Genomic DNA, 22,515 nt, shown 5'->3' with positions numbered 1-22,515 from the left:
TTTATAGAGGAGCAAAAATGTAGGAGGTAGGATTAATAATTCAGAGGACATGAAAAATGCGAAGTACATTGTCGTTCCGTTCGTTAAGATATGAGTGCAGAAACAGAACACTTATGTCAGCTCTACTTTCCAAGTTTGTAAACAGCAAGAATAAGGAAGATAGTCGCTGCTTGTAATAATTAGTAGTCTTAGCTAGTTAGCTCAGTGGTCAAGCAATCAGTAAACATCTGCATAGTACGGGTAATTTGATGTCGCTCCTGGATGAAAGAAAAATGGATGTGCCTGTTCTCAGCCAATTGATTAATCGATAGGATAACTGGCTTAGTGCTGATTGAAATAATGAAATTTTAAAGATTATGGGACATGAAATATAGAGAGACGTGGTGGCAGAAGTTAGAGAGTCTCAATTTTATGCAATCATAGCCGAATCCACGACTGATGTTTCAAAGAAAGATCAATTGTCTGTGTGCACTGTGTTGACTCTGACTCATCAAACCCCAAAAATATATTTATGGGAATGATTACCCCACATGGCACAAAATCGGAAACATTAGAATTCACGATCAAAGATATTCTAACGAGACTTAACCTGAATGCAGAAAATATCCGCAGCCAGTGTTAAGATGGTGCAGCTAATATGTCAGGACGAGTGAATGGTGTGCAGAAGATAATTTTGACTCAACATCCGAAAGTTGTATACATTCATTGCATAAGCATGCATTAGATCTTCCATTTCAGGAAGTAGCACGAAAATGCTAATCTTTGTGTGACGTACCGGCCATAGTGAAAGACGTTTGCATCATCAACCTGGATTCTGCAAAACGAGAGAGAACAAACGCCGACATCGTTCTTGAGTCCTGTAAAGTTTCGTCATCCTAAACAATTGTTGCCTCTTTGTCCTACTCGATGCTGTGTTAGGCGAAAATCTCTAATCAGATTTCAATCTACTACAAACGAATTCAAATCACGTTGAAAAAAAATCATCATTCAAAGTTGCTTGCTATCACAACAATGCAAGCAAGCGAGAAAAATAGAGAGATGTTTTCACAAATTTGTGTGGCATCTTTCTTTCACTCTTTGCTAGGTTTTGCGTGTATGTGTGTTTGTTTATTTCTGGGTATAACAAACAGTTCTGCGAACTCGAAATATTTTAACAACCGGTTCTCGCAAACCGGCTGAATAACACCACTGCATATACGTCATTGGTTATAGTTAAGGAGCCGTACTTCCCATTTAGGGAAGGACGAGAAACGCCATACTTTCAGGAATTATTCAATGACTATCTAGGATGTTAAAAAGTAGGTAATAGACTGAGTTCTTGCCCTTGTACTTAGGGTGTTTAGGTAGTGCAACAGTAAGATGTATCCTCGTGCACAGGAGATGAGAAGTAACTGTACTTAACTATTACCACGTCATTTATCTACCGTACTGTTTTTAACATTACTATGGTATTTTTTTTCTTTTCAGAATTTTACGGCCTTGACACTGAAGTGTTAATACGTTCCCTGCGGACTTTACAGGCACAAAGGAAAGCTGAGTTAATATTGGCTGGAGATTGCCAAGGAGTCAAGTTCTTTTGAAAACTACACCTGCTCCTGTGCATGAAGTGTTACTTTACTACGTAACGTACGTCTCGTGACTTTCATTTGTTAAGACATTGAACTGAAAGGACGATCAATGGCATTCATTTGTCATATTTCGTATTTCCGGTGAAATATTGTGCAGACGGCTCTTGTGTTATATTATAAAAATAACATATTTGTGATATATTTGTCTAGATTGCTAGAGAACAGAAAGCGACATTGTGGAATTATTTTTGAGGTTAGTAACAACTTTAAAAATTAGCTACAAAGCCGGTCAAAATTACTGTTAAAAAAGTTTCATTGTGGTGTTTTGTAATACAAAGGATGAATCCTTGTATTTCTTATTTTTATACGAATATGGAAGTTTTTTTTTCTTTCCTAATGTATTTTATTTATTTTTAATCACTTGTATAAAAGATATACAATGTATGTATGTATATATTGGTTTATCTCGTCAAGGAGTGTCAGTAATCGAAACAGACACGTGCAGGTACTGATATACCTTGTTTGCCGTAGGTAAAAGTTAAAATGAAATAATGAAGTGCCATTAAAACCTAAAATAAACCGGATTTGGAATGTTGAATCTTATTCAGTGAACTGGTCTTTACTATTTGAAATTACCTTATTAAATTAATATATTCTTTTGACGGATACACGGGCTGGATTTAAGCATGGACCCGGGACCAGGCCAGCAATTTTTTAAAAAAGCATTTTAACCTCTACAGGCCCGATTTTTTTTTTTTTTTTTTTTTTTTTTACTGCACCAAAAATTTCTGAATATTTTCTAGTTAGTAAACTGTATGCTCAATGCTACCATCTGATGGACCCAGAGTGCATTAAATGTGTTCTCGAGTGAGTACTTGAGTAGCAAAATGTGTAAGGGTGCGATTGAAATGAAACGACATATATTTACGTAATATTAAAATGAATGTACTCATATGAGCACTGGGGGATCGTAGAGGTTAAAAACGATAAAAACTATCGATAATACATATTTTACCATCGACTCAATGAAATAAGCGAAAGGCATTTTTTTAAATTCTGTGACAACGATATCGTAGCAGATTAGTCGTAGCAAATATTATGAGTCAGTTATTATAGTGATTTGATCAGTTGTCGGTGGATCTGCTGGAAAGGGCGGCAGTAGGCAGCTAGAGGTGGCCAATTGTTGGTTAGGTGCGACAATTTCACTAGAACCTACAGGCGCAAAAGTTGCAAATCCGGCCCTGTAAAAAGACCAAAAGTAATCCCGCGAAGTGTAATATAAGCTAGAAATAATTTTTTACAAGTTTACTTTTGGCACACCACTCGAAATAATTGTTGAAAAATTATAATTCTTTCATTAATGTTCTTTTTGTCTCCTATGTGATTATAACTGCGCAACATGAAGATACATCATTTGGTATAGATAACATTAAAGGAGCCCATCAGAAGTACGGTAATTGTTGAAAAATTACAATCCTTTTACGATTTGAATACAAATAGGGGTCTGAATGTATGGTATAAAAACTACAATAAAAATACAAAGCAACTTTGCTATGTGGTAACTAAAGGCACTAATGCTATCTAACCGAGACAGGGCAGGGCGAAACTGGTGGGCCCACGCGATACCACGAGGGTGCATTAGCAATGATACGACTTACAATAGCACTTGTCATGGTTTCATACTAGTGGCGCATTTAGAAAATTTGCAGATAGAATTCAATACTCTGCATGACAAAACATATTTATAAGAAAGAAATATGTGCGGACTACAGAACTAATTAGAAAGTAATAGAACAGTATTTTTGGTTCATACGTGCAGGGTTACTAGTGAAAAATCATTGTAAGTGCATTACAACGGATAACATAAGGGCCGGCGGAGTATTTTTGCACAGTATACGAAAACTGAATTTTATGTTTACAAGTGGAGTGTTATTAGTATGAAACCACATCAAGTGCTATTAAATCCCGTATCATTGCCGAAATCCACATTTTTTCACTACCCTCGTTTACGCTTGTATCGACCGTCGCTGACGCGTCTGTTCCGTTGTGATGTACCCCCGATCTCTCGCGGAGGCCAACTAGCTTCCTTTGCCTCGACTGAATATTCGTACTTTTTAATGGTCATCTACCACAGATTGGGTTGTGCTTTTTTCATTGTAGTTTTTATGACATCCATCCCGACACCGTATTTATAGGCAAATTGTAAAAGAATTATGATTATTCATAACTTTTGGTAGTTCCCTTGGCATTGTTCGAGCAGACGGTTCTATTAAATTTTTACACATTTCTTGCTTTTTCTGGTTTCTTTTTGGAGAACATGCACTAAATGAAAAGCTAGTGCATAAACCACGAACCAACTTGTGCTAGGTGGCCACTAAAAAGAACGAATGTTATCTAACCGAGTCAGGGCAGGAATGCAGCAGGGGTCCCGAGCAGTGCGAGGGGATGAGTCCGTAGGGAGCAGGCGCGTCAGTGATGGGGGCGTACGCATAAACGAAGATAGTGGAAAAGTAGGTAAAACATCCACAATAGTTTTTACATTCAGGAACACTTAAATGATCGTAATAATTTTATCTTCAAATTGGCTTCACTGCTTTCCCGGGTACAAATGGTCCGTTGTAAGGAAAACTTCGTCTGTTCTGAATTTTTACTTTTCCACACTTCGCACGATTGATTTTACGTTCAACATACCATGACGCTGCACAAACTTTATAATATGACGCTCTTTATCACACAATTCTTTGTAATAAAACTGTATGTTTGCATTACATCCATCGTAAACGTCCATTCCTAACACGAATATTAAAAGAAGTTTCGTTAATGGGTGCAGATTGACTTTAGAAGCGCTGAGGATGATACAGCATGTATACATATGGCATAAAAACTACAGTTCATAGCACGAATTTACCTTAAAACATAAACCAACTTAGGCTTAGTGGCCACCGCTACAAACCGTAATACCGTCTAATCAAGTCAGGGCAGAAGCGCAGCAGGGGGCCAAGCGATGGCAAGGGGCTGTGTCCATAGGAGGTAGGCTCGTCAGCAACGGTGGGTGTACGTGTAAACGGCGAAAGTGAAATGAGACTATATTACTTAAAAACATATCATGTCATTGCGTATTATACAGCTTTGCGATACTTCTGTGATCACTTTATACATTACCTTCACATACTGGTAGCGCTTCACTTCCTCATATGTTTCTTATAGAATACTATCTGGTAAAGCGCACACATTCTATTTCGTATTTCTACCTTATTATATATGTAAGAGGTGATTTCCCCATATACTTTGAATAATTGTACAATTATATTGTCTAATCAAGTAATACGTTTCTTATGTGGATTTTACAAATGTATGCCTCCATAAAATGGGATACCTTCCACAATTTTGTCCCACTTCACCACATTTGGTTCAGATGCAACTTCCCTCTTGTCAGTTTCCGCTCTGCATTTGTGTATTTCCCTCCATTGCTGCAACATAGACGTCTTAAGACAATGGATTTGAAACACTGACATAATACTCTCTGTAGCCTGTTTACCTAATATCGCATCAATACATGAACTTACACAGGTGTTTCGAAACAACATCGACAACATTTAGGAAGTGATTTCGGACACCAAGAGAAGACAAAAAGTATAGACCAACCAAGGTGCACAAATGCTGCCTTTCAGAGTTATAGGCAGCAGCAAACATGAAAAACTGATCTTTAAAGGTCCATAGCTCCAAAACTATGAAAACTACCGCAGTCGGGTCAAAACTTCACTTAGGAACTAGTATGTATCCTATCCAAATATCCAAGCTTCACAATCCTGCGCTACTTCCGCAGTAATTTTTATAGAGATATTGGTGAGTACTTCAAACTATATGCCCGTATCCAAACTCTCTCTATAAAAATTGTTGCCTGAGTACCTTAGGGTTCTGAAACATGGATTTTTGGGTAGCGCACATATTAAGTTTCTAAGTTAAATCTTGACCCGACTACGGTAGGTCCCATAGTTTTGGAGCTATGAACCTTTAAACTTAATTTTTTCATGTTTTCAACAGCCTATAGCCCCGAAAGGAAGCATTTGTGCACCCAGGTTGGTCTATACCTTTTGTCTTATCTTGATGTCAGGAATCACCTCCCAAACGTTGTCGGTGTTGTTTTGAAACACCCTGAATAGATCATAATTTAATTTCCTTTTTCCCTAATTAATGATTCTACTCTGATTATCTCGGTCACCTTTTTTGTTATTCTCATGCTGATATTTCGTCTGTTCTTTTCATTCCGCCGCTAAATTTTGTATTTCGGGGCCAACATCTGCGCCAGGTATAACCCTGAAAAATATTTATATATGGAAATAGTATCCTCATTTTTTCTATATACTTTTTTTGTTGCTGCATTCGGATAGCTTACTTGAAACAGTTAAGGTTGAACATCACTAGAAATAATTGTCTAAAGATTATAATTATTTCACTAATTATATCCTAATGCCTTCGAGACTCTCATTTTCTTGACGAACTCCCTCGTAGTTATATTGTTGGCATAAGTGCTTTCAGCGTAGGAGATATGTTTCATCCCCGGTGGGAATTGAAGTTTGAATCCTACGTTAAACTGTAGGTCCACCTCTCATATACTTGGTGCTGAATGAGACACTAACCAAATTAACCAACCGACCATTTCATTTTTTTGGCTCCTGCTCATGAGCTGTATACAGATTTATAATATACCTGGAAACGAATTAGTATGCCTACAAACCTATATGTCATTAAACGAATAATCTTGGGAAACGTACCAACCTGTGTTAAGTGGCCATTTCAATTAAGTAATACATTGATTTCGGTTCTGAGCACATAAGGGAAGAAGGTTGTCAGAAATAATATAGGTTGTAGCTATTATTTCTTATATTTCCAACCTATACTTAATATTGTTTCTGACAGTACTAGGCAGACACAAAACGACTTTGTGTATGTGCAAATAAGAAGGCGTATGAAATAAGTACGCACCAGCCTGTCCAGATGGTCACTGCAAGCTAGTTTTTGATTACAGTCGCATAGTAATGAACCACGCTTGCTGACGCTGTTACTATATTCACAAAGACTGATTTTTTTTTTTTTTCATCATCTTAAATAACTTTATTAAGCTTTGCTCTTGTTTTCCGGATTAATAGATTTCAGCTATGAATTTTAATTAAGGTGCCCATGTATTCTTAATCTGCATTAAACTCTTAGTTCGTTTAAGTGATATTTGTGCGTTTTACAACATTGGTTGGTGCAGATATACTATATGGATCTCGCTAAAGATTATTATATATATTATGTTTTTTTTTGACAAAATCGAGGGATGGCATTTAGTTTCTCACCCAACTCATTTCATGCCTCCAGAACCGAGTACCTTATTTTTAACTGAATTGTGGTAAAAGTAGCAAACAGCGAGCTCTGCGGAGCTTCTTACCCCTTCACTTGCTCAACTATATTTTGTAAAGTAAGTAACACTGAATATCTTATATGTGCAAGATTGCGGGAGGTACTAACAGATTTCGAAATCGAGTCTTAATACCTCCAACGTTTTCTTTGGTGCAAGTTTACAGTAGATGGGCACAACTTTTCATCGCACACATTAGGCAGTATTCACTAATGAAAGTTTGCATTGTAGAAGGCATTTTTCTTGTTTTCTTCACCACTGCTTACCTAACATACATGTCATTTACATAAATTTAGTACTTACAGTACTCTTATAATATAGTATATTTCTCGTTATTTTCCAGACCCATGATACCTATTGTTTAAAAAAAAAATTTAAAAAAATCGAAAATTGTGTAGATTTCATTTTGTTAAGTCTCAATACACATTGTGTTCAGAAACTGGTGCTTCAAAATGCGTGATTGAAGTTATATTAAATGCAACCACTTTGAATTTGATATGCCATCTTTGGGTACGGCTCATGTCATGTTTTACACGGTCCAAACTTCAGGTCCATCGTGAAATATATTAGGAAGAATTATAGAATTTTCAGTGACGCTTTTGGAAGTGAAATTGCAAATATGAGGACTTTCAGTTTATGTGAAATATCATGGGAAGTACAAGCATACAATTATACATGTAATTTTTATTGTGACTATAAGATAAATAGTTAACCATAACCTATATAACAATGTTTTTACTCACTTAATGCACCTACTTTGTTTATCTTCACCGTAGACGTTTTAGCGGACGGCTTGTCAGTTGTTCAGTATGTGTTTATAGTGTGTTTACATTGAAGAATCACATTACTGGTAACATTCTTGCATTGTAGAATAAATTAGAATCAAAGATGGCTTCGTATTCACTCACATGTACTTTTAAAAGATCACACTGAAGATTAATGATGGAATGATCCTAGTTTAATCGTTTCCTAGTGGTGTGCGTCCTTCTTATTGAGTTCCAAACTCAGAGGAAAGAGCTGGTATATTTAAACTGTACACTAAAGTCCTTTTTGACTTTCTCTGAATTAATTTTTTAATTGTAAAACGAATACACTATGATGCATCGGCTCTCATCCGTGAGTTATGAACCCAGTAAAAATGATAAAATCAGGGATGCAAATAAGCAACAAAATTTTACTCGCCCAAGAAAAAAGCTACTAGCACACATCCCACAATAGAGATCATTTACTTACCTTCGGTATATTAAATACTCGCCCCGGGCGAGTGGTTATTTGCATCCCTGGATAAAATTAAATCTTTCAGTTGAACATCCCATCATTGACTCCTGGTGTATTCTTTCAAAAGTAAGGGGGGCGCGGTGGCTCAGTGGTAGAGCGTTCACCTCCGGTGTTTAGGGTCCCTGGTTCGATCCCAGCTCGCGCCGTGTGGACTTTGTGGTGGACAAACACCGTGCTCGTGGGTTTTCTCGGGGTTCTCCCGTTTCCTCCCACTTTCTTCATTTCACTCATCTCTCATTATCACCGTCTCCTTTAGCCTAACCGGCATAATCGTGGGACGTTAAACTTAGATTTCATTTCATTTTTCTTTCAAATGTAAAGGTGTAAATTCAGAGTTAGTAAGACAATTTCGATAATATGTTCTGTAATGCATGTATATTAACATGTAATGTCATTTTTCAAGCAGCGTAAAATTCCTTTAAAAGGTCATTTCGAAGAAAGCGACATTCTAGTTGCTGAAACCTCTATGATGAATGCAGTCAGGTATACATATTATTAATATTCGACATGCAGATCATTAGGTGATTTGGCAGCAACCTAAACTCATGCTCATAAATTAAAGGTAATTCAGTAAAATGGAGAAAGACTAGTGAAACATGCTGTTCGAAGAAAACATGTACAAATGAACATTGTATTGCGAAAAGGAGACAAAAACAAAATCACACATATGGTACATCTACAGGATGTGGCCAAAATAATGGTTCAAATTATATAAGTAAGTAGGATGATGTCAGTATGGAATGTAATGACCACATATTAGAGCCCATTGGAGTACTGAAAGCGTCAGTAGAGTGGAAGAGGGCCAGCAATACCTTGACCGAAAGCATCCCACGCGTACGCAATAGGATGAAGGTGAGACGATTTTGCAAGCCACAGCTGTCGCGGAATATCTTCAGTTTGCAGGTACTCCTCTACGATGGTAACTGGATGTGTCCTGGTATTGTTCTCTGTTAGAATGAACGCGGAATCTATAATGCCCTGAAAAACGTAGACGTACTCTTGCAGAATGAATCCCGGCAAACCTGAACTGTTCGAGTTTTCAAAGAGATGAATATGTGTACTGTCGCGAAAGAAATTGCATGTTTTTTGCGAGTTAATATATTTTGCCCTTGAAGCAATGAAAGATATGAGATAATCACTTCGCTTAATAATATAATTCATCTTAGTAAAACTTATAAACCTATGGTTCCTAGTAGTAAAAACATACTGCGTTTGCAAATGCAGTCTACACAATACATAGCAAATAGTGTAACAAGCAGGAAAACAGACGAACTGTTACATGGTAAGTTTAAAATATCTTGAGTGTTCAAAGTTTTTAGCAAGAATGCATCACGTGAGTGTATGACGTGGGTAACGTTCTTTCCTGCCAATCATCTGATCCATGTTCGACTCTTCATCAAGTACACTTTTTTTTTTTTTTTTTTTTTCGTCGAAAGAACGGCTTGTAGTATTAAGAGTTTTAGATATGGTTTCATTCTTGTAGATTTTTCGTTTTTTTTTTTTTTTTTTTCTGAGGTAATAATATAAGGCTACAAGTATAATTCCAGATCAAAAGTAGAGGTATTCTAGATTGTTTTCCATTAATAAAATATAGAAAGAAGCTTACATCCGAAACTAAGGGAATAAAATGCATCCTATTCTGCAAATTTTCAAATATAACAAATTATTTTTTTGGCAGGAACTACATAAACATAATTTCGATGAAACGTTGTATATACTTTCTTTAGGGTTCCAGTCTTTCGCAATGGTTGCGATTGAAACCGGTCAAGGATAAGTTGATAAAAGATGTAAGTTTCCAAAACTTCGAAGTTTCATTATTGAAGTAATATGGTACTAAGAAAATAATTTTACAGTTAAAATCAGTAAAAAATAAGAAATGGATTAACTTTACCGATGAAAAAAAAAAAAAACACCGTAACATTCGTATAGCTTTTTTTTGGTAGAATATAGAAATGCGTATCTGAGGCTTTCCAGTCACCCTCCAATAGGTGTAGAATCAGACTACAATGGAGGAAAGAAAGTAACTCCCACCTTGTACCTTACAAAACATGTCTTAATAGCTTTCGCAAAACAAATTAATTTTCATAGTGTATCTGAACTGGGCGTGGTAATTTCATGGCTTTATCTTGAAGACAGATCGATGACTCAAAGAATGGTTCTTTACTACTTCAAGCAGAACTTGATCTTGAGTCGCTGATATTGCCTGCAGTCTTCTACTCCTTCCTAGTCCATTCTCTGTTTCTCTCTACATGACATCCAGCCGCGTCCTCACAGTTTTAGGACCACTACCAAAATCTAGCAATCTCACCATTAGCAGCAAGATTAATAATACCACCTTTTTGAGCGGCAGCCAAATCTAAAGAGCTGAAGGCGATCAGACGTCCCGTTTTAAGCAAAAATGAACATAGCGTCTCAAGTTTGATTTAAAATAGAAATGATGAGAGCAATTCTCCACTCATTAAAGTGACTATGTATACAGCAATTTTTTGTATACAATATTTACTGGAAATGGTAGGCCATGCAGCTTTCTTCGCAGATCTAGTGACTAGCGGTTGTGAGTTTGGTACACGTGTGATCCCTTTGTTAAATTCCCGGGGGACAGCACAAAAAATTAATTAAGCATTATTCACTTCCATCAATCATTCGCCTCATGGAAAGACAGTATCTATTCTGGAACTTCGTATTCTGTTAGGAAATACTCATGTGAGATTGAAAAGAAATTTAACGTTTTATGGAATGAATCCTGCCAAGAGATTGATTTCTGGTGATAGCTCATTTGGTTCAGGATCGCAAGTTAAGTTGTAGATCCATGTCTCATATAGTCATATTGCTGAAAGGGATGCCAAACTTGCAATGAACGAACTCACCAGTCTTAAAGCTCAAGTTTTAGGAAAAACGATTGAATTAAGACCTGTGAAAGGTCTCAGTTAATCTCCAAATCATGCATGAAGCATTTCCACGTAAATCCAAAATAGACCAAAGTCGCAAATATGCAGTATAAAAATTGATTTCTCACTGAACTATTGTGACCCATAATTAAACTTCGGATTTTTAGTTTCCTAAAATTGTGCTTCTGGGTCTCTAATATGGATTAAATAGAAGACTTAAGAAGAATAGAAGACTTACTCTCAATAGAAGACTAAGATTTAATAGAAGAATAGTAGAAGACAAACATATTCTAAAAATCATAAAATAGAATACACTTTTTTGGAAATATTGACTGAGGAAATCTTTAAAAGACAGACACGATATTCCTGTTCTTCGAGCGAGAACAATAAGTTTATAGAAATATTAATTTCGAAATATTTAAACTCCTTCCTCCAATAGGATAACATTTCAACCAAAATGAAATGAATCCAAGTCTATCTTGAAGCTTCATTTTAAACAGTCAAAACGTTCCCACTCTTTAACCAATTTATGAATGCAGAATGGAAAATTAAGATGAAATAGCAGTTTGACCCTCTTCCGTTCTGCTAGAGGCGGAATTTTCGAAAATGGTACAGCACGTTGCCATTCATCTTTAATGAGGAGTTTATATGCGGAGCTTCATCTTCCTATGACGAGAGATTCATGAGATCTATTGGTGTACATTTTTAATCCTCCATTCTCCACTTAAAATATGCATTGTAATGAAAGTGACATGATAAAAGCCCTGCTTGAGCTAATTAAAAACTTGGACACTATTTAGAAGGTGGTCAAACATATTTAAACGCAAAATTTCAAGTGGAGGTGCACACTTGGAGGTTCAAGTGAAGTTTAGCATTGAAAGAGATGTTGATGCAGCCGTAGTCGGTCAGCTCCAATAAGAGCGCAGCCAAATAATCTGCGTAAATGATCTGTTAACTAGATGTTCAAGTGTTCAAACCGTGTGGGAAGTTACGTTTTCATCTTTCGCGAGCATCAGATTCTGTTTCTCAATGACTTCCAGTGGTAAACTTCTAACCCTCATTACTTCTCGTTTTCACTTCCTCCTCAAGTATTATATTTAGGCGTAGTTAACTATCCTTTAAATTATGTCCAAGCTTACTCAAATTCCCACTGGCGCCAGCTAACCGTTTTCTTGTAAGTAGTAAATGTGTTCAAATGGTTCATTCGTTTTCCCGTGATGATCAGACAACCATGATGTCGCTTTTATATATTAACCAAGTGTTTGGAACTTGTCCCCTTTTTCTCGTAAAAGCTGATTGTTTGAAGAGGATAGAGGATGTGCTAAGATATTCTAGAACGAGATGTTTATGTACCTGAATGAAATAAAGTGTCTGAGTTTAATGTCCCATAATTATGCCTGTTAAGCCAAGGTAGACTTATGATTAAAGCAAGTGAATCATGATGGAAGAATTGGTGGAATGAAAAAGCGAGAGTACCCACGAGCACGATGTTGTCCACCACAAAGTTGGTTGGGGATCGAACCACGGACCCCACGCTCCAGAGGTAAGTACTCTACCAGCGAACCACCTGCCCTTTTTTATATGTACCTACAATATGCGGCAAAACAAACAGTACTGAAATTCGCGTACGGGTGGCGCTCAGATGCTATGTGGTATGAGCTGTGAGTGCCACATGTGTGCTCAGTTGTGTGTGGACTAGCGTAGTGTGCAGTTGGTGCGAAGATAATGTTACCCACAACAGAGGAGGAGGTACTTATTGTCGAACAATATTTCCGCTCATACGGTGTGGGGCAGCGTCTCACTGCAGGAGATAGCGTGAACGTCTACTGTATTGCTCTGGAGTGTTAGCTATAGCATATGAAAATAAAGATTTCATCAGTAACGTATGGTTCAGTGATGTCAGTGATAATCAATCGACAGTTGATTATTGACCCTGTCTTGCATGAATTGTGCGGATTTTACCGCACGAAAAATCTTTCGTTATAACAACAATGGATGCAGCAAGACGGAGGTATTGCCTACACTGCGAGTCACATACCCTTCTGCTCACAAGCGTTTGGACATAGCTTGATTTGCTGTGGAACGGATTTTCCATATCCTTCCCACTCCAGATGCCTACATACGGGGTATGCTGAAGGAAGCAATTTTCCGAACAGATAACTTCCTACCACTATACCGGAGTTAAGGGAAAAGATTCGGTCATTTGTTTTGCCATTCCAGCAAACCGTGTTCACTAACACATTCATCGATCAACAGGACCGCTATGAAGAATATGTGCGACATAATGTTCAACATTTTGAGCACATGATGTACAGGAATGATTCCTTGTAAATTTACAATATGTGTTAAATAACATTTAGTTGACATCCATTTGACAACCTTTCTTATATTCCGTTATGTTGTACAACAAATAAATAAATGTCAACAATGTGATTTCAGTACTGTTTGTTTTGCCGCATACTGTAGTTTCTTCTCTCTAACTCAAGGGCCTCGAGAGAAAGACTATTTTCAGCATACCTTTTAAATACAATTTCCTTTATTATGATATACATGTTAATCAATGTAACGTAATATAAACCAGACTGGGGCCAAATGCTAAATACAGTATTTTTAGAAAACCATTTCAAGTGATTCATCCGTTTTGCTGTGATGACATGACATACAACGTCGATGTCACCAATTTTAAATACTGAGTAAAAGTTACAGAAACTGTCCCTCTTCCCTACTTAATGTCGAAATTTCTATTTTAAAAAAAATCATGGGTTTGTTTTTAATAAGGATTTTATATACCAAGTTTCATCTCCCTAACGTGAGATACTCTATTTTTAGCATATAAGCCCTTCTCTTCCATTACGATACACATTTTAATAACAATGACGTGACAACAACCCAGTTCGAGGTAGGTGTTAACTATCTTAAAAATCTTACATTAAATGGTTCAACCATTTCTCGTTACTGTAGACAACGTATGTTTCATTTGTATAATATAGATAAATAGTATTGGTGCTGTCTTGTATCGTAAGTTATCTACCGATATCAAAAATGAGTTATGATGAACAATACATAACGTTTTTCATGTTGCCAGCAGTCAAGTTGTAAATTTTGTCAGTAAGATTTATCTTACGTTCAATATAATATGTCACATTAGTAGTAAAATATAAGCTTGAATACCGAAACATTGTTCAGTTTTATTTCTCAAGAGATTTTCTTTCCTGTTCAGCCATTATTTTGTCAATAACTTCACACTATTTTCCTATACATTTTTCTCAACGTTCGCAGATTTAGTTGAATATTTTCCTCAACATTTTTTCAGTACGGACAATTGAGCAAGTAATAATTTGTCATTAGCACCTAATTTTTCTGATTAAAAAGAAAAACTGGCTAAATATACACAATATCATGTTCAGCTTGCTCATCTTGCAAAAGTTTCTTTGGTATCGATATTATGTACTCTTATTTCTTGGTACTTGTGCAAAATGGTTCCTTTAGTCACGATTTTTATCGTCGTCACCCGAGTTTGGGATTACTTTTCAGATCCGATAACCAAACCCAGCTTTTCGGACAGAGCTGACGGCGCGGAAGTAATCGAAATGTCAGCTATACAGCATTTTATGGGATTAATGATCTTCATTTTTCTAGCTCGAATAGTGATTTTTAGCATTTCTTAATCTACCAAGTCTTCATTGTTTCAAATAAGATTTTACATTTATTCGTCGTATACTAAAGGCAATGCAGTGGTTTTGGACACACTACGCAAAAAGATTTAACAAAACCTGTTTGGACTTAGCTGTATCTCATATATTCATACCGGGTGACGGGTCTGAGTGTTTCCAGGTCACGAAATTCGTAACCAGTTTCGTCACTGTTTCTCAATACCAAGTATAATACAACGGGTAAGAACTGACCATGGGCAGGTAATTTCTCTAAAAACTGACTTCAGTTCATGGCAAGAGTTTATGCAGTTTGGATCCCACGTTAAGTAGTAGGTCAAGCCTCATACAGCTTCGCTGCTGAAAGGGACGCTAAAGTAAAATCAAATCCAAAACAACACCACCTTCATATGAATATTTTTCTAGAATATTACGAAGGTTGTGTATAGGTTCCTAGTTTTCTCCAGACGATGAGACAACGCGACTATGGTGAGATACCGATCTTCGTTGGGGGTTGTAAATCGTGAATGTCCTGTGCTCCAATGCCAGGTCGTGTTTCAAATTCGTTGGAATCGTTGCCGTATTCGTGAGATAACATTTTCTGGAACATGCACCTCTCACGACACGACCTGCTATGTTTCTCCTGCCTCCAGCCGCCATATCATTACGGCCGAGCGATATCCGGATTGAATATCGAAAGTACCAAAACATTGAGGTGGAATATCTAGGTTGTCTTTTGAGAAGTCTAAATGGTAAATAATAATGCAGAAAGAAAAATACACATAAGTAGGGCCTTCCAAGGCGTACGTTGGATTTTGGAACTGCGATCGAGCAGAAAGCACCTGCTGACACCTGCTGTGTGCAATATGAAAAAGGTATTTGTGCGTTGTAAGTCATCAACAAAACGAAATAACGCAAGTACATAAAATACGCTATTAGCTTTAGTCGACAACAGTACGTATCACATATTACAGGTAGGAAAATGTGCCTGTGCATGTCCAAATTGCTATGGCTCTTCTTTCTCCATGTGAGATTCTGGGTTCGATCTTTAGTTTAGTACATGCTTCGGATAAAATAAACCAAGTGTGGTTCGAATCCCATTTTAACTAGTAGGTCTCATCTTTTTACCTTTAGAGGGACATTTAACTGCAAACAATAAATGAATAAAACCGAAAGTAATACAGAAGTAAAAAGAACTTAAAATTATATTTTCTATAGGCTACATTTCAAAGAGCAGACCATAATGGACATTTTGTAGTGGCGTAGCCAAAAACCCATTAAAAGGTCATACATTTGACATGAAATTTTCGGTCGGCTGGTGAACAAATATTTTAGTTTAGCGATATGCATTGGCATAAATCAGATCTGTGCGCGAAAAACATAGACCTTAAATTTAGTGTTCTGCTTACACTGTATATAAATTAAACAGTAGATCAGTGATGTTTTTATAAACGTAAAACGTATACTTTCTTTTTTAATACTTTCTATTTGACCCGTAGATAGCAAATTTTGATGTATATTCTACAGAAAAGAATGAAAGGGATTAAGAATATAACATACAACTAGTTTGCTGAAATATTATGAAGTTTTAGATATAGAGCTTCTGAGTAGTATTTCTTTTTAACATAGCGATAGAATTCTTGCTTGTTGATGATAAATTATAAAGAAAACACGTCATAACATCGGGATCACAAATGGAACATTCTGCATGTGAGCAGAATTTTTTCAAACCACTGCACTAAAGAGGAGGGCAGGAGTTGAGCCGCGTCAGCCCCACTAGCTACGTCACTGATATTTTGTATATATAAGGTAGACCATTTACCCTAATACACACTTGTAACTTTGAACTAATAGTTATAAAACGCCGAAATTTCGTACCATGCAAATATTGACAAGGGGACATTGACGTACACTGCAAAACAACCAGATTAACAGTGTTGCCAACTCAACATAAACTTGCATGTTTTCAAATGGCACTACGTCAGGTTATTACATACTTGAAATTACCCAATAGGTGAAGACTTACAATAGCACATTTGTTGTACAGTGTTGCAAACTAAGGATACTAATGTATCACAAACCTTGAAAAACAATCAAATTTTTGAGGCTTCTACAACACTAATATTGCAAGTAAGACAGGCAGAACAATTCATATCCAAAGTACATTCGTGTCAAATACTACTGTTATCATATGACGTAATGTGAACAAATAGAAACAAAGTCACAAGGGATGAAAAATTTACTTTCTTCAAAGAACTCAATTTCAAAAAGTTCTTACGTAAGTATCACATCAAATTACGTAGGTAGTTTTGAATTGAGATAAATATCATAATGCCATTTACAGCAATTTGATATCTCAAACTGTTCAGGAGATATGAAAAAATGGTTAAAATTGTTATATTGCTTAAAATGGTCTTATTTGTGGGAAGTTTTTAAGATTGATTTTATTTCCCTTTGCTTCTATAACATCCAGGGTTCTCACATTCTGGAAAATCAGGGAAACTCAGGGAATGTTAAGGAAATGAAAACATGTAAGGGAAATCATGCATTTTGTGTAAAATGTCATGAAAAGTCAGGGAACGTAAATGTGAACATGTAACATTTCAATCTAAAATAGTTTTCTATCTATCAGGCCCATATCCACGTGAAGGGGGGGGGGTAGGGAGGTACAGATTGACATGTGAAGAGGACAACAATGATACACCATTCCCAATTATGATAGTGATGCAGTGCCAGAATACTCGTGGAACAAATTCAAGAACTGAATGCAAAACAAAATTCTGTGTAAAAAATGTAAATGTGTGGATCAACTTGTCTCAGAGTTGGCAATATTAGGACAGTGGGCCATGATGGCTTCTGGTAGACCATTCAGCTCTGGTGCATGGAGCCCTTAGTTCGATATCAGCTCGCACAGGTGAACTTTGCGGCGGACAAACACCGTGTGCGTGGCTTTTCTCGGGGGTTTTCCGTTTCCTCCCACTTTCTTCATTGCACAATTTCATTCATTTCTTATTATCACCGCCTCCTTTAGCGTAAACGGTATAACCGTGGGACGTAAAACTTAGATTTTATTTTATTTCATTTCATTTTAGGACTGATAATATTAGGTCTCAGGGAGAATTGGCAATATATTCTTCACTACATGTTCTATTGCTTTTTATTGTTTTTTCAAGCAAAAAAAAAAAAAAAAAAAACCTAGTTTGCAATGTCAAGATATGTGGTACTGTATCATACATAGATTACTGTATCATACATGTACTTAAGTGATAACTTTTGTGTAAATAACAATTACCCATATTGAACATAACAAATATATAAATGGTAATTAAAGGAGTGTGTTGAACGGCTATGACGATGGAAGGAGGCCATCTTCCCATTTATATTCAAGAATTTATGTCAGGCAAATCGATCTTCACTTTCTTGAGGGAACCCTGAACATTGCAACTTTAGGCTTTTGCAGGTGTAAGTACAAGTTCTCGGAATAACATAATTTTGAGCCGTGTTGCAAACCTTACGAGTGTTTATCTATTTTCAACGGTTTGAGATATCAAATAGGTGTAAATGGAATTTACCCTATTGAAAACTCTCTCTCTTTTCCAAATAAAGGCTTTTGAACAGAGTCAGAATTTTAATATCCTGTAACTTTGTTCTTATTTATTCGAAATCCGTTATATAAATCATCAATAAATAGAATAGGGGCCTTCTACGCCAGTTTTTAGATGGAAAAGTCTAGGTCTGAAGTACGAATTTTGCTCCGCTCCTGATTGGTTGATTTTGAGTCAACGTGACCTTCGAACCAGCTCAATCAATCAGCAAGTATGGTAGGAATTTCCCCGATAGGTAGAGAAATGATATATATATATGTATGCATCATGCGACCTTCGAATCAATGAATTCTGGAGCCTTGATGCAAACCGAAAGTGAAACCGAAGTAGATCGGAAGTGTGAAAGATATTACAAATAATAACCTTACGAGCTTTATTTACCTCGAGAGACTGTATTGATCGCATACGGAACGGAGGTCGTAGGTCGTAGGTGAATATTTGACTTCTGGGATACGAGAACTTTTTCTACCTTTCTCGCTTCCATACGCGCTGGTGTCAACCGTTCGCTCTCCTTCCCATAGTTGCGGGTTGACTGATTTTCAGTCACGTGGCCTTCGGACCGGTTCTCCTTGCCAAGGTCAAATTCAGATTACTCTTTATACTATATTTAGTTGCGTTATGCTTACGCCAAGCTTTCCAAATTCCAAATCGGCTCACCTGCTTTGACAGTTAAAATTGTTCTATTATATGTTAATTTTTGGTATCATATATGTAACTTGTAGGGGCAATAAGAACAACGTGGCATATGGTGTCATCGGGAACTGCTTCATCAAATTCAGCAACGATAATTGTATTTATTCGTTTGTTAATCGCCACTTGCTTTCGTTTACTTGTATTGATGACACATATAGATCGATTGGCAAGAAATTCCTCTTTAGAATAGAACATATTTGTACAGACCTGTTATAAAGTCCTTGCTATAAAACAAATGTTTATAACTTTTAAAAAGGTAATGTTATTGGAGTGAAACACATTTCATATTGTGCGATTATCAATAAATTTGTGATTGGCAACACTGTCACAATGATGAGGTTAACAACACTGCTGACAACAACAGTCATGAAAATGGCGACGGTCCAAGAGAAAGCACAGTGTGTGTTAGTAAGCAGAACGAAATTCAGGTGTGTTGGTGCAGCGAAACTTCAGACTAGTATACAAAAAACACCTTCTGGTGTCAGGAGTACAAAGAGTTGGCACAGCAAGTTTCTGGCTACTGGGAGTGTTTGTGATACGCGAAGAAGTGGCCAAACTGTACAAGATTAAATTTGTGCATGAACTGACAGATCAAGACACGAGACTAGAGTTTTGTGAACTGATGAGGAAACGACTGGATGATGACAGGGAACTTCTACAGTTACTCATGTTCTCAGATGAGACAACTTTCCAGGCACAACTGTCTTATTTGGGAAACTGAAAGCCCTCGTGATTATGAGACGCACGAAAGAGACAGCCCGAAAGTGAATGTGTGGTATGCCGTATCAATTGACCACCTCATAGGCGCGTTTTTCGTCGACGAATACACTGTGACAGGGAAGCAACGGCGCCGATTTCTCTGTAAATTTAAGGGGGGGGGGGGCATTCAGATACAGAAGGCATATATGACGATTTTAAGACAAATTGCATTCAAATTATGCCAAATATTGTACATTCATAAATAAAATGCGGGGGCACATATGAGCTTTGGGAGGCCCGGGCCCCCCATGATTGTCGCCCGTGCAGGAAAGACATACCTTCAATTGCTTACAAATCTCCTAATGCCCAAATCGGTAGTTGGGAATGAAGGATCGTATCCATTACCAGCAAGACTGAGCCCTTCCCCCACATACATTTTACATAAGTCGTCAGGGACTACCTTGACCGTGAGCTACGTGGCGGTAAATTGGCTCCCAAGTCCCCCGATTTGACACCCTGTGATTTTTCGTTATAGGATCACGTTGACATAGGTGTGTGCGGAAAAACCAAAGGACTTGCAGGACCTGAAAGCTAATATTAGTGAAATGATCCATGACATTTCTGCCGATGCCAGACGGAAGTGCATTCACGTATTTCGCCGGAGGTTGCAGGAATGTATGGATGTCAACGGAGCCCACCTGGAGACGTGGCAATGATGGCGGCGGTGTATCTGTGGAGGTTGATACAAAATATGTCTCAATAAAGATCTTAACATTTATTTCACTCCAATATCATTATTTTAAAAATACATATATATCAAGAACTTTATAATATCCGCATATTTCTTTGAGTAATGAGTTAGAATGATGTATACACCCCACATGCTTTAACAAAGCTATGTTGATTGAAATTTAGATTGAGATATTACTGCATGATGATCAATTATTATTATTATTATTTATTATTTAGATTGAGATTTTCTCTAGGAAAGACTTCATTCCGTCCGCTTTCGAGATATATGATTTTAACTTTGCAATGATCAAACTTATGGGGCGTTTACACTTAGTCGATTTAGTCGCACGACTAAATCGACTCGCTGCATTTGCCACTAAATCGAAGCAACTAGGCCAAATCAGATTGATGGATGTGTTCAATTATTTCAACCACAAAAAATAGAACGTCTTTTAATTCAGTTGCCAGTCGATTAGTCGCCTTCGATCAACAAGTGATTAAGTTGAAGTCCCGTTTACACGGTCGATTAAGTTGAAAGTGACGTCAATTCAACTGAATCGAACGCAAATCGACCAAGTGTAAACGCCCCATTACTCGCGTTCCTTAATTGATCGCTGTTTGGAAACCAACAACTACAAAGTCAGGCATAGCAAATTGTAAAATGTTAAACTGCGTAGTGCTATTGAATTCTAAGTGACTGCCCGTTACATGCTGTTGTATACATTGATATGTATGAAATTGAATAGGCAGGTATGGATTCTTGAGAATATTTGCCTTGAGTTTTAAGACATGTTTCTTTACGTACTCCACAATCGGCATTCTAAATTCCTTACTATCTGCATTTGTAAACATCTTTATTCTTGAGAAAAAGCAGAAAGGCTATCACTCACCGCAAAAAATAAGTACCAGAATTTTCTTCTACATGCAACAGGTAGCGCTTTCGGAAGATGCAACTTCCTTCTTCAGCCTGTGGCAAACTTCAAAAAGAATAAAAAAAACTTGAAGGAAGGTTTTTAAAAAATGGTTAAAAAGTTAGGATATGTAAAAAAAGACAAATATTCTGTCAAACATTAAAACACACGGGAATAGAAACTCACGGACATTGTACACTGCTGTTCACTGCTTTCTGTTCTTGCTTTCCAAATGGTGAAAGTATGCAGTGAAAAGATTACTCCAAATAATATTTATTTCTCCTCTATCCAGGTTAAGTGAGGGCCTTTCTTTGTGAATATAATATGATTCTTTAATTTTTCGTTCCATTGCTGTTTTTGCTTTTCCAATTAAACATGATTCCACGATATGATGGTTATAATCCTTAAGAGCCTGCCTTACTAAAAATAATGCAAAATTTACCATTTTTCTTTTTTTTTTTTTTGTTTATTCATAAGTGAAAGGAGATAATGACACGCAACTTACCACAATCATAGATAATGTTGTTCTACGACAGAAAATATGGACCTGAAGAATTTTCAGTGTTGCCATCCATAGAAATTACAGTGTTGCCAGAATAACAAATTCCCTAAATTCTAAGTTAAGTCAGCGACTAGAGGAACGATCTCAACTGCACTTGGTTACGTATTGTGTTGTTTTGGTTTGCTGTGAACTACTTTTTAAATAGCATTATTATTTAGTTTTAATAACTGTATGTTAAAACTATTTTGTTTATTACAAACTAAATACAACTATTATTTAAAAAGTAGTTCACATGAAACCAAAACAACATGATACGTAATCAAATGCAGTTGAGTTCGTTCCTCTAGTCGCTGCCTTAACTTAGATTTTAGTGAAATTGTTATTCTGACAACACTGTGATTTCTATGGATGCCAACACTGAAAATTCTTCAGGTTCATATTTTCTGTTGTAGTACAACATTATCTATGAATGTGGTAAGTTGTATTTTATTATGTCCTTTCATTTATGAAAAACAAGCAAAAGAATTTTTTATATATATATATATATATATATATATAGTAAGGCAGACTCTTAAGATGCGTTGC

General features: G+C 36.7%; 2 protein-coding genes across 2 annotated transcripts in view; both read left to right on the top strand.

The window, feature by feature from the left end:
* Vps25 (vacuolar protein sorting 25) overlaps positions 1-2,180 on the top strand; it is a 50,567-nt gene extending 48,387 nt beyond the window's left edge. Inside the window, exon 5 of the mRNA XM_081755980.1 lies at positions 1,468-2,180. Within this exon, the coding sequence (XP_081612106.1) occupies positions 1,468-1,580 (113 nt within the window). The 3' untranslated portion in view covers positions 1,581-2,180. The remainder of the gene's footprint in view (positions 1-1,467) is intronic.
* Positions 1,684-22,515, top strand: part of LOC145684079 (guanylate kinase) — an 84,558-nt gene continuing 63,726 nt past the window's right edge. The window contains exon 1 of the mRNA XM_081755968.1: positions 1,684-1,821. The gene's annotated coding sequence lies outside the window, so the exon portion shown is untranslated. The remainder of the gene's footprint in view (positions 1,822-22,515) is intronic.

The sequence above is a fragment of the Thermobia domestica genome, chromosome 1, assembly GCF_964235325.1.
Source record: "Thermobia domestica chromosome 1, izTheDome1.hap1.1, whole genome shotgun sequence".
Lineage (NCBI taxonomy): Eukaryota > Metazoa > Arthropoda > Insecta > Zygentoma > Lepismatidae > Thermobia > Thermobia domestica.
This window is presented reverse-complemented; position numbering and strand designations above follow the sequence as displayed.